General features: G+C 36.7%; 1 protein-coding gene across 2 annotated transcripts in view; it reads left to right on the top strand.

The window, feature by feature from the left end:
* Positions 1 to 13256, top strand: part of ERLIN1 (ER lipid raft associated 1) — a 36024-nt gene that overhangs the window by 4300 nt on the left and 18468 nt on the right. For both annotated transcript variants that reach the window (XM_047073295.1, XM_047073296.1), the window contains exons 4-7: positions 2456 to 2502; positions 4249 to 4310; positions 6932 to 7057; positions 9020 to 9093. In XM_047073295.1, the coding sequence (XP_046929251.1) occupies positions 2456 to 2502; positions 4249 to 4310; positions 6932 to 7057; positions 9020 to 9093 (309 nt within the window). The remainder of the gene's footprint in view (positions 1 to 2455; positions 2503 to 4248; positions 4311 to 6931; positions 7058 to 9019; positions 9094 to 13256) is intronic.

The following is a 13256-nucleotide window of genomic DNA, read 5'->3' as shown; positions in this document are numbered from 1 at the left end:
CTTATAAGAACAAGACATTTATTTTTAGGAATTTTTGGAACGCATGAGAAGACAACCTGTATAAACAAGTGGCTTAACGAACTTGGCAGTTGAAAGGAATGTATAAGTAGCATCTCGGGAAATGTGAAATCCTGTATATGAAATAAAAAGAAAAAAAGCTATGCTTCGGGAAATATAAAAACTTTCAGCCTTTAAAGTATATTACATAACTAAAGACTTAAAATTTTTTTTTCTATGTTTATTTATTTTTGATAGAACATAAGGCAGGGGAGGAGAAGGGAGAGAGGGAGACAAAGAGTCTGAAGCAGGCTCTAGGCTCTGAGCTGTCAGCACAGAGCTCGACATGGGGCCCGAACCCACAGACCATGAGATCATGACCTAAGCTGAAGTCAGTCGCCCAACCGACTGAGCCACCCAGGCGCCCCTAAAAAGACTTAAAATAAATATTCATACTGGGAAGATGATAATTTTGGAGATAATTTAAAAGAACTATAAAAGGACATGAAGATAGGATATTGAGGATTTAATGTTTGAACTCTTTCCTAGTTCTTTAAGGTTAGAGAATATCCTCTAGGTTTGTTTTTTGTTAAATTTTTTTAATGCGAATGCATACACGTCTGGGAGGGGCAGAGAGAGGGAGACACAGAATCTGAAGCAGGCTCCAGGCTCCAAGCTGTCAGCACAGAGCCGGACCCTGGGCTCGAACTCATAAACTGTGAGATCATGACCTGAGCCAAAGTTGGACACTTAACCGATTGAGCCACCCAGGTGCCCCTATCCTCTAGGTTTAAATAGGGATGTATATTAAGAGTTGACGTGGAATATGGAAATTGAATTTGGTTAATGTTTTGAAGGAAATAAATTGAACTCCTCTCTTCACCTCCCCTCACTGTGCCTAGAACCTGTCACTAATGTTTACCGTCACCCTAATCTCCCAACCCTAGGGTTGTATTCTATTCTTTTCTCCCCTGGAATGTTATATGCAACCAGTTATTACATCCTTCCTCTGTTAGGTCTCCTGGACTGACAGCTTTCAATTTCCATGGCCTTTACTACATTAACTTAAATAAATCAATACGTTAGCTTCCCAGCTGGTTTTTCTACCTCCAGATAAGATGGATAATGAGGACTGCATCACATATAAGCACAGAAATTAGGAAAAAACATATTTTGAAAGGTTCATTTGGTGGCTATATGTTAGATGAGCTAGGAAGAGCCCAAGCCCACCAGTGAACATTTAGGGCCCACTGTCTAATTTCACATTCTCTTCTCAGAATTTGCACTCTCCTCTATATCGCCCCTTTTGCTCCAGGCAAGCCAGCTTGCTTCCTATCATTATACATGTGGTTTGTCCTCAGTTGTGTGTATTTGATAGGATAGCTCCTTTTTTAAGTTTTCGAAGCTTTATTAAACATTTCAAACAACTGTGAAACAAACACACCAGAAATAAAGCTCCAGAATAGCAGTCCAGATGTTCCTCAAGTGTAGCCTCATGGTCCCATTTCCTAGATGGACTGCCTCCCTTCGCACTCAGGCAAGAGAAAGATGGATGGTTTGGACTGGAAAGACAGCAATGTTGGTCCCTATGGGCAGGGCCAGGAGAAAGTGTCATTTGCCAATACTTGTTACTTAAGCGCAGAAAAAGCAAAAAGCCAGTGACCGTCACAAGGTCTTCCTGTGTGTTCTTCATAATGTACAGTCTATATGCTCAGGACTGAAGAAGCTCCTGGCACGAGGAGCTATTGAACCTAAGATGTGTTCTTATTTCTCTTCCTCTAGACGTGGCTTATAAATACTTCACCTCGGAGAGCTTTCCAAACTATTATTCTACTCTTTATCACTTACCTAGCAATTCAGTTTATAATCTGTTATTGTGTACATGTCATCAATTGCTTTATGAGGATTTTATGTCTTATGTGGGATTGTGAGCTTTTAGAAACAAAGATCATGCTTCCTTTTTTGTTTGTATTCCATAAAGTAATATGTTGCTGTATTCTTAAATAAGGTTCAGTGTGTCCAGAATATGCAGTGGAGTTAAAGTTCAGAGCAGAAGTCCTAATGGTAGTATCCTTGTAGGTAAGCCATGTAGTTTGCAATCCTAGGCCAGCTCCAGGCAAATAAGGGACTCTGAGAGACTAAACATTGAAACTTTCTAAGGGTGCCTTTTTTTTTTTTTTTTTTGGCCCCAGCTCCCACCCCCAATCAACCTTCCCACTCTGGGTTGTCCATATGCATCTTGATTGGGACATTAGCTATAAAATATTTTGTTTTATTTTTCATATCTACTAGGATGCAAAAAGAAATTACTCTGATAGCTAACCTTTGGGGACTGAAATTGTAATGGAGCTCTTCTGTACTTACCTCTTAGCAGTTCTCTGTAGGTTTTCTTCTGGGACCAGTAGTTCTTTGACAATATGTGTCCTGAGTATTCATGAAATATTTTTTTTTTCCTCAGACAACACTACAAACTGATGAAGTTAAAAATGTGCCTTGCGGAACAAGGTAAGCTTTTCCCCTTGCTTACTAACCTCTCTTTAATTCAGATGGAGTTTCTGTCCACAAACTGTGATTACTTAAACTAATCTTTCAGATAGACATGATAGTAACCCAGGAGGATTTCTTTTCTGAGCATTATTTGAGTAAAACTGTGTCTCCAAGCTTTCCATCTTAGAAGCCATTTGGTACTAGAAAAAGTAGTTTCGGAACCGGCAGCCCTAACTTCATACATCAGCACTATCCTGTGTGCTTTGTTGACTTTTTTCTTAATAGACTTTATTTTTTAGAGCACTTATAGTTTGATAGCTAAGCAAAAGGACAGAGAGTTCCCATATACTCCTTGTTCCCATACATGCTTTTATGGATTTAGTTAGGCTTAGTTTTCTTGTTTGTAAAAGTTGGGTAATAAGACCTATCTTGCAGGGTTATTGTGAGGATTAGGATTAGTGTATATAAAGTGCCTAACCAGCACTTGACTCAGAGTACGTACTCAATAACAAATAGTTTGAATGAAATCATCTCACTTTCTTGTCATCTGTACTACTAAATGCTATCTAATTAGAGTTTCTGGTTCATGAGGTCTGGAATGAGGCTCAAGAATTTGCATTTCTAGCAGAAGTTTCCAGGTGATACTGCTGCTGCTGGTCTGGGGACCTTACTTTGAAAGTCTCTGCCCTAAAGAGTTTTAGGGACAGAACAGCAAGCAAAGCCTAAATTATTTCTAGAGTATAATCAGAACATTGAATTGTGTAACAAAAAAAAAGAGTGTAAAATTCAAGGTATTTTTTTAAATGCCCTATTTGAAATGACTGTCAGTATTACAAGCCTGTAAAAGAGGCTTGGCCATCTCTGGATGGACAGAAATGCTTGTAAAAAGGGAGAATTTCCCTCTGTTTTAAGTTTATATATTTGATATCAGGTTCTTCCTAGATCTCTCTGTAACTCTCTTTTATGGATTTCCTTTAGAGAGGACTCAAAATTGGCAGCTGATGAGATTTGGGGTAAATTTTATCTTCATGCTTCCCTTATTTTCTCAGATTTTTTTCTGTGAGCAGGTATTACCTTTTATATCAGAAAGAAAATGTCCTTGTAAGTTGTTAGGAAGACTTAGTTGTTTAGTTTCAAAATCTCTAACTTCATGAATCTTAAATTGAGATTCACATGTACCTCAGGGTCTGTGCTAATAGGCCAGGAAGTACAGGAAGCCATTACTTAACAAGACCTATCTTTCTGCAGTGTCAACTTTACTTGAGGGTTTGAGGAGAAAGTCTTTTTTCATATTAGAATAAATACAGTTTAAAAAGATTAAAACTCCTCATGAATTATTAAGATAAGGCAGGAGACCAAAAAAAAAAAAAAAATGTCAGCCCGTGGCTGGCCTTAATACACCTTGGGGAACCATTTTACTTGGTCCCTTGATGGAAAAGTTTGAGAAGTGTACTGCGTTAGCTGTTGGCTTCAGTTAATAAGGGCAAAGTGCCTAAGTAGCCCTACGTTATACATTTAGTCTTCATGTGAGCTGATTTGATTGCTTCAGTTACAGAGGTGAGACTTGGTTATGAGAGGAGCCAGATTAAATGTGTACAGGGATGTTTGAGTGGTGATTGAGTAGTGGTTATTTTAATTAATGAGTAGTGTATGACTTTAGATTTTCCTAAATTTCTACCATGTGGGATATGTTTGACAATTTGGGAATCTGGGATTATGATAAATTTTATTTAGCTCACACTTTTTCCATTTCTTTGTTTTTAGTGGTGGGGTCATGATCTATATTGACCGAATAGAAGTGGTTAATATGTTGGCCCCCTGTGCAGGTATGGTACCCATATATTCTGTTGTTTTTATAGTTACAATTAGAGTATTTATATCTGAAGAGATTCCTTAAGGAATAAAAGGGTAGTTTTAAAGTTTTATGACCTCATTCATTTCTGATATATATAAAAAAATGAGAATCTTTTCCATTTCTGGGAAATGGTGGCAGAAACAGGTCACAAGTCCTAAACAGAGTTGACTTTCTGTAACTTTATGTGTTACTCTTCTCTCATCTGAGTTTTCGAAGAGCAAGATGGTCATTGATTATTTCTAGAGTTTCTAGAAAGTAGCATTTTATCCAGTCAGGATGAGAGAATTTTCTTGCATGCTAAAAATCTGTAACAGATCAGAACACATTGATTTATAACCATAGAAAACTTCTAGTTGAGATTTGCTGTAACTTGTAAAGTGATCTGAAAGTTCTCAGTATGGGGAAAACACTTCCTTGGTAAAAGATGAAAAGCCACAGAGATGGAGTGGTTACTATTCAAATCAAAAACTTAGAAGTTATGGAGAAAGGTTTGCTTTTTTTTTTTTTTTATGTTTGATTTTTTCCCCCCAATTTTTTTTTTTTTATTGTGGTAAGATACATATAACTTAAAATTTACAGTCTCAAGTATTTTTCAGTGTACAGTTCAGTGGTATTAAATACATTCACAGGGGCGCCTGGCAGGCTCAGTTCATAGAGCATGTGACTCTTGATCTAAGGGTTATAAGTTCAAGCCCCACAGTGGGTGTAGAGATTACTTAAAAATAAAATCTTAAAAAAAAAAAATTCACATTGTTGTGCAACCATTAACGCTATCTACCTCTTTTCATCTTGCAAAAATGAAACTACCCATTAAACATTAACTCCCATTTCCCTCTCTCCCCAGCCCCTGGCACCTACTGTTCTGTTTTCTGTCTCTATGATTTTGCCTACTCTTAAGTACCTTATAACAAGTGGAACCATAGTATTTGTCTTTTTGTGACTGGCTTATTCACTTAGCATAATGTCCTCAAGGTTCGTCAATGTTGTAACATGTGTCACAATTCCCTTTTTTTCTAAGGCTGAATAATACTTTGTGTATATACCACATTTTGTTTGTCCACTTATCCATTGATGGAAACTTGGAGTGCTTCCACATTGTAGCTATTGTGAATAATACTTCTATGAACACAGGTGTATGTGGGTCTGTTTGAGACTCTGCTTTCATTTGAAAGATCTGCCATTTTATCTTGATCCTTTTTATTAAAATTTGCATGTATGTTGATACGTACAGGATACTGTGTTTGACAAAAACAGCTTAAAAAGGTGAAGTTAGAGCCTTTTCCCTAAGGGTTTTTTTATTGTACTTCAGAAGACATGATACCAGCACACACATATACATAGATGTATGTATGTATTGATGTATGTTGGAATATAAGGTCATGGTAAATTTCATGGCACTGGTACAGGCACAAATAGCAAAAGAATTTCAGAGTAGAGAGCAAGCTGTATTACTGTCAAGTGGATTTGGATTATATTTTTCAGTTATTATTTTCCTTGTCTTTTTTTTCCATCTACTTTCCCTGGTTACAAATCAGTGGAATGGATTATGATTGGAAAAATAGACGAAGGGAATTTATTGCTGGTTCTCTAACCAGAGATAAGGAAACTGTTGGATCAACAGTTCATTTGGTAATGACCAAGCAAATGAGTTAGTCAGCAAGTATTTATTGATGGCCTATCAGTTGTGATCTGGAATCCAGTTATACCTGATATCCTCCGTGGGAAAGCCAGTAGAACTAGTCTTTGGGTCTAAAGGAAGAAAGCAATGTTTTAATAGGTAGAGCATGGATCTGGTGTGATCTAGTATGTGCCCTTAGGCACATTTTTGAAATTCTGTTTCCTATTATGCAAAATTTGGAGGGGTTTTTTGTGGAAATTAAGTGGTAATGTACATAAATTCCCTGATATAAAGCCTGGCCCAGTGAACGTTTGCTTCTTCTCCTTTGAGCCTGGTATCTTTTTACAGCCTTTAAAAACTACCTTTTCGTTGGGGAGGAGATGGGCTACATGGGGAATGGGTACCAAGGAAGGCACTTGAGCACTGTGTGTTATATGTAAGTGATGAATCACTAAATTCTACTCCTGGAACTTACCTTACACTATATGTTATCTAACTAGAATTTAAATAAAAATCTGAGGAAAAACAAAAAATCACCTTTCCAAAATGGTCGTTTGCAGCTGCTTCCTTCTTTTATTTCCACTGTTCTTCAATTGATTCAGGCCCTCTTTACCTCTTAGCTAAACTTTTGCTTTGCAGTAGTTGCCTTATACTTGCCCTGCCCCACAGTTCATCTTCACACTGCTGCCACAGTACAAATGTGATTGTGTCATGCCCTTGTTTGAAAATTTTGACAGTTCCTTATTACCTCCAAGATAATGTAGACTCTTCTTAGTATGGAATTCAAAATTTGCCCATTAGAATTGCAAATGTAGTAATATCTGGAAAATTCAGCACAAGAAATGCTCAATGTTTGTGAATTGTATTTCATGTTTTCACTATTCTGTTGTTACTTTTTCTCATGTATATTATAACTTTTACCTTGGCTGAATTAGAAGGTACATGGGTAAAAATGGATTGTACCTCTCCTTCAGTGTTTGATATCGTGAGGAACTACACTGCAGATTATGACAAGACCTTAATCTTCAATAAAATCCACCATGAACTGAACCAGTTTTGCAGTGCCCATACACTTCAAGAAGTTTACATTGAATTGTTTGGTGAGTGTCTTATTTGTTTTAAATATGTGAACGATTAGTTGGAAATCTTAGTCAACTCTGTGGACGCTATAACAATATTAGTAAACATGTTATTTCAGCATTTCTTCTGAATTTATAATAGAGCATTTGTCTTTAAAATATTCTTTATCTGAAGTTTAAAATTTCTTATCATTAAATTAAGCAGTTACTCAAAAGATATTTTAAGAATGAGAACCATTTTCTGAAATGCACTATGTATAACTTGATAGAGATTAGAAAAGGATCATTATTTATAGACTATATTCTGTTTTTTTACTATGATAATTTAGTGAAAATTAGCTTTGTTGTCATTTTAATAGATAATTTGGGGAAATTTAGTAGAAGTCTGTTTCTTGGTGTTTCCCAAGACCCACCCCCATGTTTGATGATTTGCTAGGAAGACTGACCGGACTCAATATATGTTCTACTCTCACCTAAGATGTATTATAGCAAAAAATATACAAAGTAAAATCCAGAGGAAGCCAGGCACAAGCTTCCAAGAATCTTCTCCCAGTGGAGTCATGCAAGGATACACTTTGGTATTAAACGGTGACCACACATATGAAATGTTGTCTGCTAGGGAAGCTCATTAGATACTTACTGCCCAGAATTTTTATTGGAAGCTAACATATAGGCATCCTCTGCCTAGTACATAACAAAATTCCAGACTCCCAGAAGGAAGGCACATGTTCAGCGTAAACCACATTGGTTGTATAAACAGTTTAGGCACAGTGAGTCATTCTTACCAGTTCCTGGAATAGTGGAAATCCTTTCCAAATTCAAGTTCCCAGGTGACAGCCAAAGGCCAGCTTACAGACAAGCCTTTCTAAGGATCACAGCTTCAGGACTGCTATGTTAACTCTTTTCTGCACAAGTTACTTTTCATTTGTGATAGTGAAAGCTGTGACCCGTGATTGGGTTGTTGCTGTTGGTTGCTCACTTCTCCCTCCTGGAATTCTTAGTGAATTTCTTACAGGCAGGCATAGGGATGGTTAATCATTTTAGAGATCTACCAATTGATCCCTCATTGATGATTCACAACTACTAGATGTATGAGACAACTGTCCTGATTTGTCACATCACTGGTCATTTTAATAATGGTGAGAGTACTATTGAGGTAGAAAATTTATAAGTTAAAAAGCCAAGTGAAGTGATAGCTTTATTGTCCATTCTTGTATACTTCATAGACCTTCCCGTGAACTCTCCCCCCTCCCTTTTTATTTAAAAAAAATTTTTTTTGGACATTTATTTATTTATTGTTGAGACATGGGGCGAGACAGAGCATGAGCAGGGGAGGGACAGAGAGAGAGCAAGAGACACAGAATCTGAAGCAGGCTCTAGGCTCTGAGCTGCCAGCACAAAGCCTGACACGGGGTTCAAACCCACAAACCGCAAGATCATGACCTGAGCTGAAGTCAGAGACTTAACCTGCTGAGCCACCCAGGCACCCTTTTTAAATCCAAAATAATGGGCAGAGGTCCATGGAAATAAAATTTAGTTATTTGGAGATTCGGGTTAAGGATTGAGGATAGGAATTTGGTTTTTATGATAATCAGGACACATATTAAGTAACAACACTGAATTAAGATATTAGAGACTTAGAGTCTCCATTTATTGGATAAACAACCTGTTTATCATTTTTCTTCTGATAAACAACCTGTTTATCATCTTTCTTCCTTAATTTCTTTGTTTGACAGTTCTTCACATCTTCTCCTATACAAAAGGAAAATTAAATATAAGTTTTAAATATATGTAATTTATACATTTATAATATGTAGGTAGTTTTGTTTTCATATATATGTGCAGTGGTTTAAGCTTTACAAAAGAACAGTACCATGGAAACTTTAGGTCTAATAGTGATTGGATTTTTTTCAGTGTTAATATACAATGAAAAAAATATTTTTTGAGTATCATGAGAATTGTTGTTCTTGGCCTCAAAAACAGATCAAATAGATGAAAATCTGAAGCAAGCTCTGCAGAAAGATTTGAACATCATGGCTCCAGGCCTCACCATACAGGTAAGCCCTTTTCTTAGGGAAAATCTCTAGGAATTTTGAGGGCTTTGAATTTAATTGTTCTTTCATTGGACATTGTTTATTCAGCAGTTATTGAATTGAAGCGCTAAGGTATTTTATAGAATAGCTTTCTCACTTTGACTTTAGGTCTCTGCAAAGTAAAATAGTCTTGTAGCTTACCCTGGGTGTCATTTTCTTCTGAACTCTTAGAAGGAACAGATAAGCTGAGAGACTCTTACAAGGAAATGAAATCCGTGCACCGCTTGTATGTGAGGCATTATTAAGATACAATAATGGTGATAAATCAGTGTAAGAGTAAGGCTTTAGTCTCAGTAAGGTTTTGAACAAGGATTTCAAATATAAAATTTGAATAATAATTCTATCAAAATAGATGTCATGTATGATTAATTGATATATTGATTGGATGATTATTGCTGTAAGAGTTTAGAGTTATAGAACATTTCAAGAGAGTCTGCCTGGAAACGACTATGATTGAGTTGGGATTTTAGATGGGAATGGAAGAATTATCAGGATTTATATGGGGGGGGAGGAATAAGGAAGGTATTTCAAGTGGGTAGCATGGCCTGAATGAAAGTAAGATAGCAGGTGAATTTGGTGGTCGTGGTGGTGGCGGCTGTGGTATTAGGAGATAGAATGGTGAGAGATTATATGCCTGCTTTTGTGGGTCAGTATATTTTCAGATTGGGTTGAAATCCATAAGTAGATTCTAAAATCAATTTTAGTGGATCATGACCAGCATTGTAAATAAAATGAAATTGAAGAGGAAAAGAAATCAGAGCACATGACATGTACTAAGTTTGTCATTCTGTGAAATTTTTTTTTATTTAAGTGTGTAGGTGTTTATATTGGGTGTCACTGTAAAATACATGTCTTACTGTGGTCATGGTCAATAATGTTAAAAGGTGTTGCTGTAGATCTGGATTACCTGAGAAGTGGTAATATGGCTTCTCTAGTGTCCTTTCTTAGAGTTTCTAGGAGATCTGCTATTGTGGTGACGAATGTTACTGCAGCTAAAGAGAAAACTTTTTTTGGTGTCACATGTCTGAAGTGTCACACCATTGAGAATGTACCTTCACTGTGAGTGATCATATGTGAGCTCAGAAACAAGACTGGAAAGGTGGTGAGGGTTTTCCCTTTTCCCATTCACGCTGTGCCATTATCTCCGACTGGTGCCTGAGGGGGTGTTCCCAAAGTTAAGAGGTCATTTGAAAAGTCCACAGCTAACTTCATAAAATCCTCTTGGTTGTCCATTCAGTTGTGGCTGGAGTTGCTTTTCAATTTTAAAGGTAAAAAATATGAAAAAATAAAGATAAAAAATATGAATGTGACAGATTCTTAGATTCTGCTTAGGTTGTTACTTGGGAGATGTAGCTCATTCTTCTTAACAGCTGCCTAGAATTCTTTGCCTTATATTACATAATTAGTTCTCTGTTGTTGCCAATTTTTTGCTATTAATAAACAATAGGGTTTATTCTTGACACATTCTTGACACATCTCCTTGTTATGTACAAATTATCTTTCAAAAACCTGTATAAATCTTTATTTTTACTAACAATATATGTGCATACTTGTTTCTACGTAAACCTCACAAGCATTTGAAGCAATTAGATATGCTAAGTTTTGCTGTATGGACTGATGTTCTATCTCTTTGATTTGCATTTCTTTAGTTATTAATGAAGTTGAGCATCTTTTGATTTTTTTTCTTTGGCTATTGTGTCAATTGCCTATTCATATCCTTTGCCCACTTTTCTGTTGTATTGTTTTAATTTTCTTACTGATTTGTCGTTGTATTTTGTATATTCTGAATATTTTTATACAAACATGTTCTGTGTGTTGTAAAGAAATTAGGTATTGGGAAAAAGATGAATAATAAAACGAAATTTACCCATAGTCATACCATTGCAGAGATAACAGTTGTATTTTTTTAGATTCTTCTTAATCTAGAGGAGCGTATATTTGTTTATAGGTATAAATAATGTTAAAGTGGAATCATACCATAGCTGCTTTTTTCACTAACAGTATATATAAGCATCTTTTCAAGTCAAAAATATAGATTCACTACATCATCACCTTTAATGGCTTTATTTAATTAGTCTGTGGTTCCAATTTTTACTGTCACACACGTTGCAATGATAGGGTTCTACAATCCTTCCCTTACAATAGATTCTTTTTTTTTCTAGTTTGTTTGTTTGTTTATTTATTTATTTATTTATTTATAATTTAAATTCAAGTTGGTTGACATACAGTGTAGTTTTGGCTTCAGGAGTAGAACCCAGTGATTTATCTTTTACATATGAGACCCAGTGCTCATCCCCAAAAAGTATGTTCCTTAAACAAATTATTAAGTTAAGTGTAGGATTGATGAGTCAAACTATATGCCCTGTTTGGAGGCCTTTTGATACATATTGCCAAATGGCCTTTCAAAAAATTTTAGTATCTTACATCTGTCATCATTAGTGTTGGTGAGCTGTAGTTTCCTACACATTAGATTGTGAGTGTACCCAAAAACAGATGCATGCCCACTCTCCATCCTTTCAGAGAAATTATTCTGGTATTTTCTATTAATTATTGAGATTGAATGCCCTAGGATATTTTTTGGCCATTTGTATTTCATTTGTGAATTATGTTAGTTATTACAACTCTTAAATGCATGGGAAACATTTCTCCTAGTTTTTTTTTTTTTTACCATTTAATTTCCACCTCCCTCCCCCCTGGCAATTCTGAAGTTTTAAACTTATGTAGTAATTTTAGTATTTTTTCCTTTATGGTTTTTTGCAGTGCTGGCGTACTTTAAGCCACTTTCCCCACTTTATAATATAGAAATTTAAATAAAATTGGAAATTACCACATTTTTCTCTGCTTTTACAGTTGTGTTTTTAGATTTAAATCTTTGGGCACCTGGGTGGCTCAGTTGGTTAAGCGTCTGACTTTGACTCAGGTCATGATCTCAAGGTTCATGAGTTCGAGCCCCGTGTCATCAGGCTATCTGCTGTTAGCACAGAGCCTGCTTTGGATCCTCTGTCTCCCTCTCACTGTAGCCCTCCCCCGCTCGCATTCTCTCTCTCCCTCTCTCAAAAATAAAGGGGCGCTTGGGTGGCTCCATCAGTTTAGTGTCCGACTTCAGCTCAGGTCATGATATCACGGTTCTTTGAGCCCCGCATCAGGCTCTGTGCTGACAGCTCAGAGCCTGGAGCCTGCTTCAGATTCTGTCTGTCTCTCTCTGCCCCTCCCCCATTCACACTCTGTCTTTCAAAAATAAAAAAATTAAAAAAAATAGATTTAAATCTTTAATTCATTTGGAATCCATTGTGATGTCAGTTGTGAGGTAGGGTTCCAATTCTCTGTCCCCCAATTTGGTAGCAACAAGAATTACTGAATAATTTATGCCTCCATCTCCCTTGTTTGAAATACCATTTGTATTGCCTGCTGAATCCTATTATGTTGTACTGTTTTTTTGGACTTTATTCCATTGATCTTTCCATTTCCTATTCCTTCATTAGTTTTCAGCCCTAAACTTTTCCCCATCAAATCTGTTTCTGCCTTATTTTTTCCATCTTGTTAGTAATGACCCCTCTTTCTCTTCAGACAAATCTAGATATGTGGGAGGCATCTTTGACAATGCTCTCATCCTTGGCATCTAATCAGACCCCATATCCTGCTGATTTTACCACCAAAATCCATAAAACTGTTCACTCCTCCATCTTCACTGCCACCTCATTAAGCCAAGTCACTATCTCTCACCATCTCACCTCCTCTCATGTTGCCGCACTTTCACTTTTACCTTTACGTCATTTTCTGCATAGCAGTGAGAAAGATCTTTCAAATTTAGTTACATTTATTTGTTTTTATAAAACCAGTCACTGAATGAAAAAAATGTCGCTTTGTAATACGTTTTTAAACTGGTTGATCAAGATCTTCATTGTTTTGGTTGCTTAATCTTGTCATAAAAGTTTCTTACGAGGGGCACCTGGGTGGCTCAGTTGGTTGAGCGACCCAACCGACTTTGGCTCAGGTCATGATCTCACGGTTTGTGAGTTCGAGCCCCGAGTCGGGCTCTGTGCTGACAGCTCAGAGCCTGGAGCCTGCTTCTGATTTCTGTGTCTCCCTCTCTCTCTACCCCTCCCCCACTCATGCTCTGTCTCTCT

The sequence above is a fragment of the Lynx rufus genome, unplaced genomic scaffold, assembly GCF_022079265.1.
Source record: "Lynx rufus isolate CCGP_SWC_20201006 ecotype Redwood Valley unplaced genomic scaffold, mLynRuf1.p SCAF_11, whole genome shotgun sequence".
Lineage (NCBI taxonomy): Eukaryota > Metazoa > Chordata > Mammalia > Carnivora > Felidae > Lynx > Lynx rufus.
The sequence above is the reverse complement of the archived record's forward strand: the minus strand, read 5'-3'. Positions and strand labels throughout refer to the sequence as shown.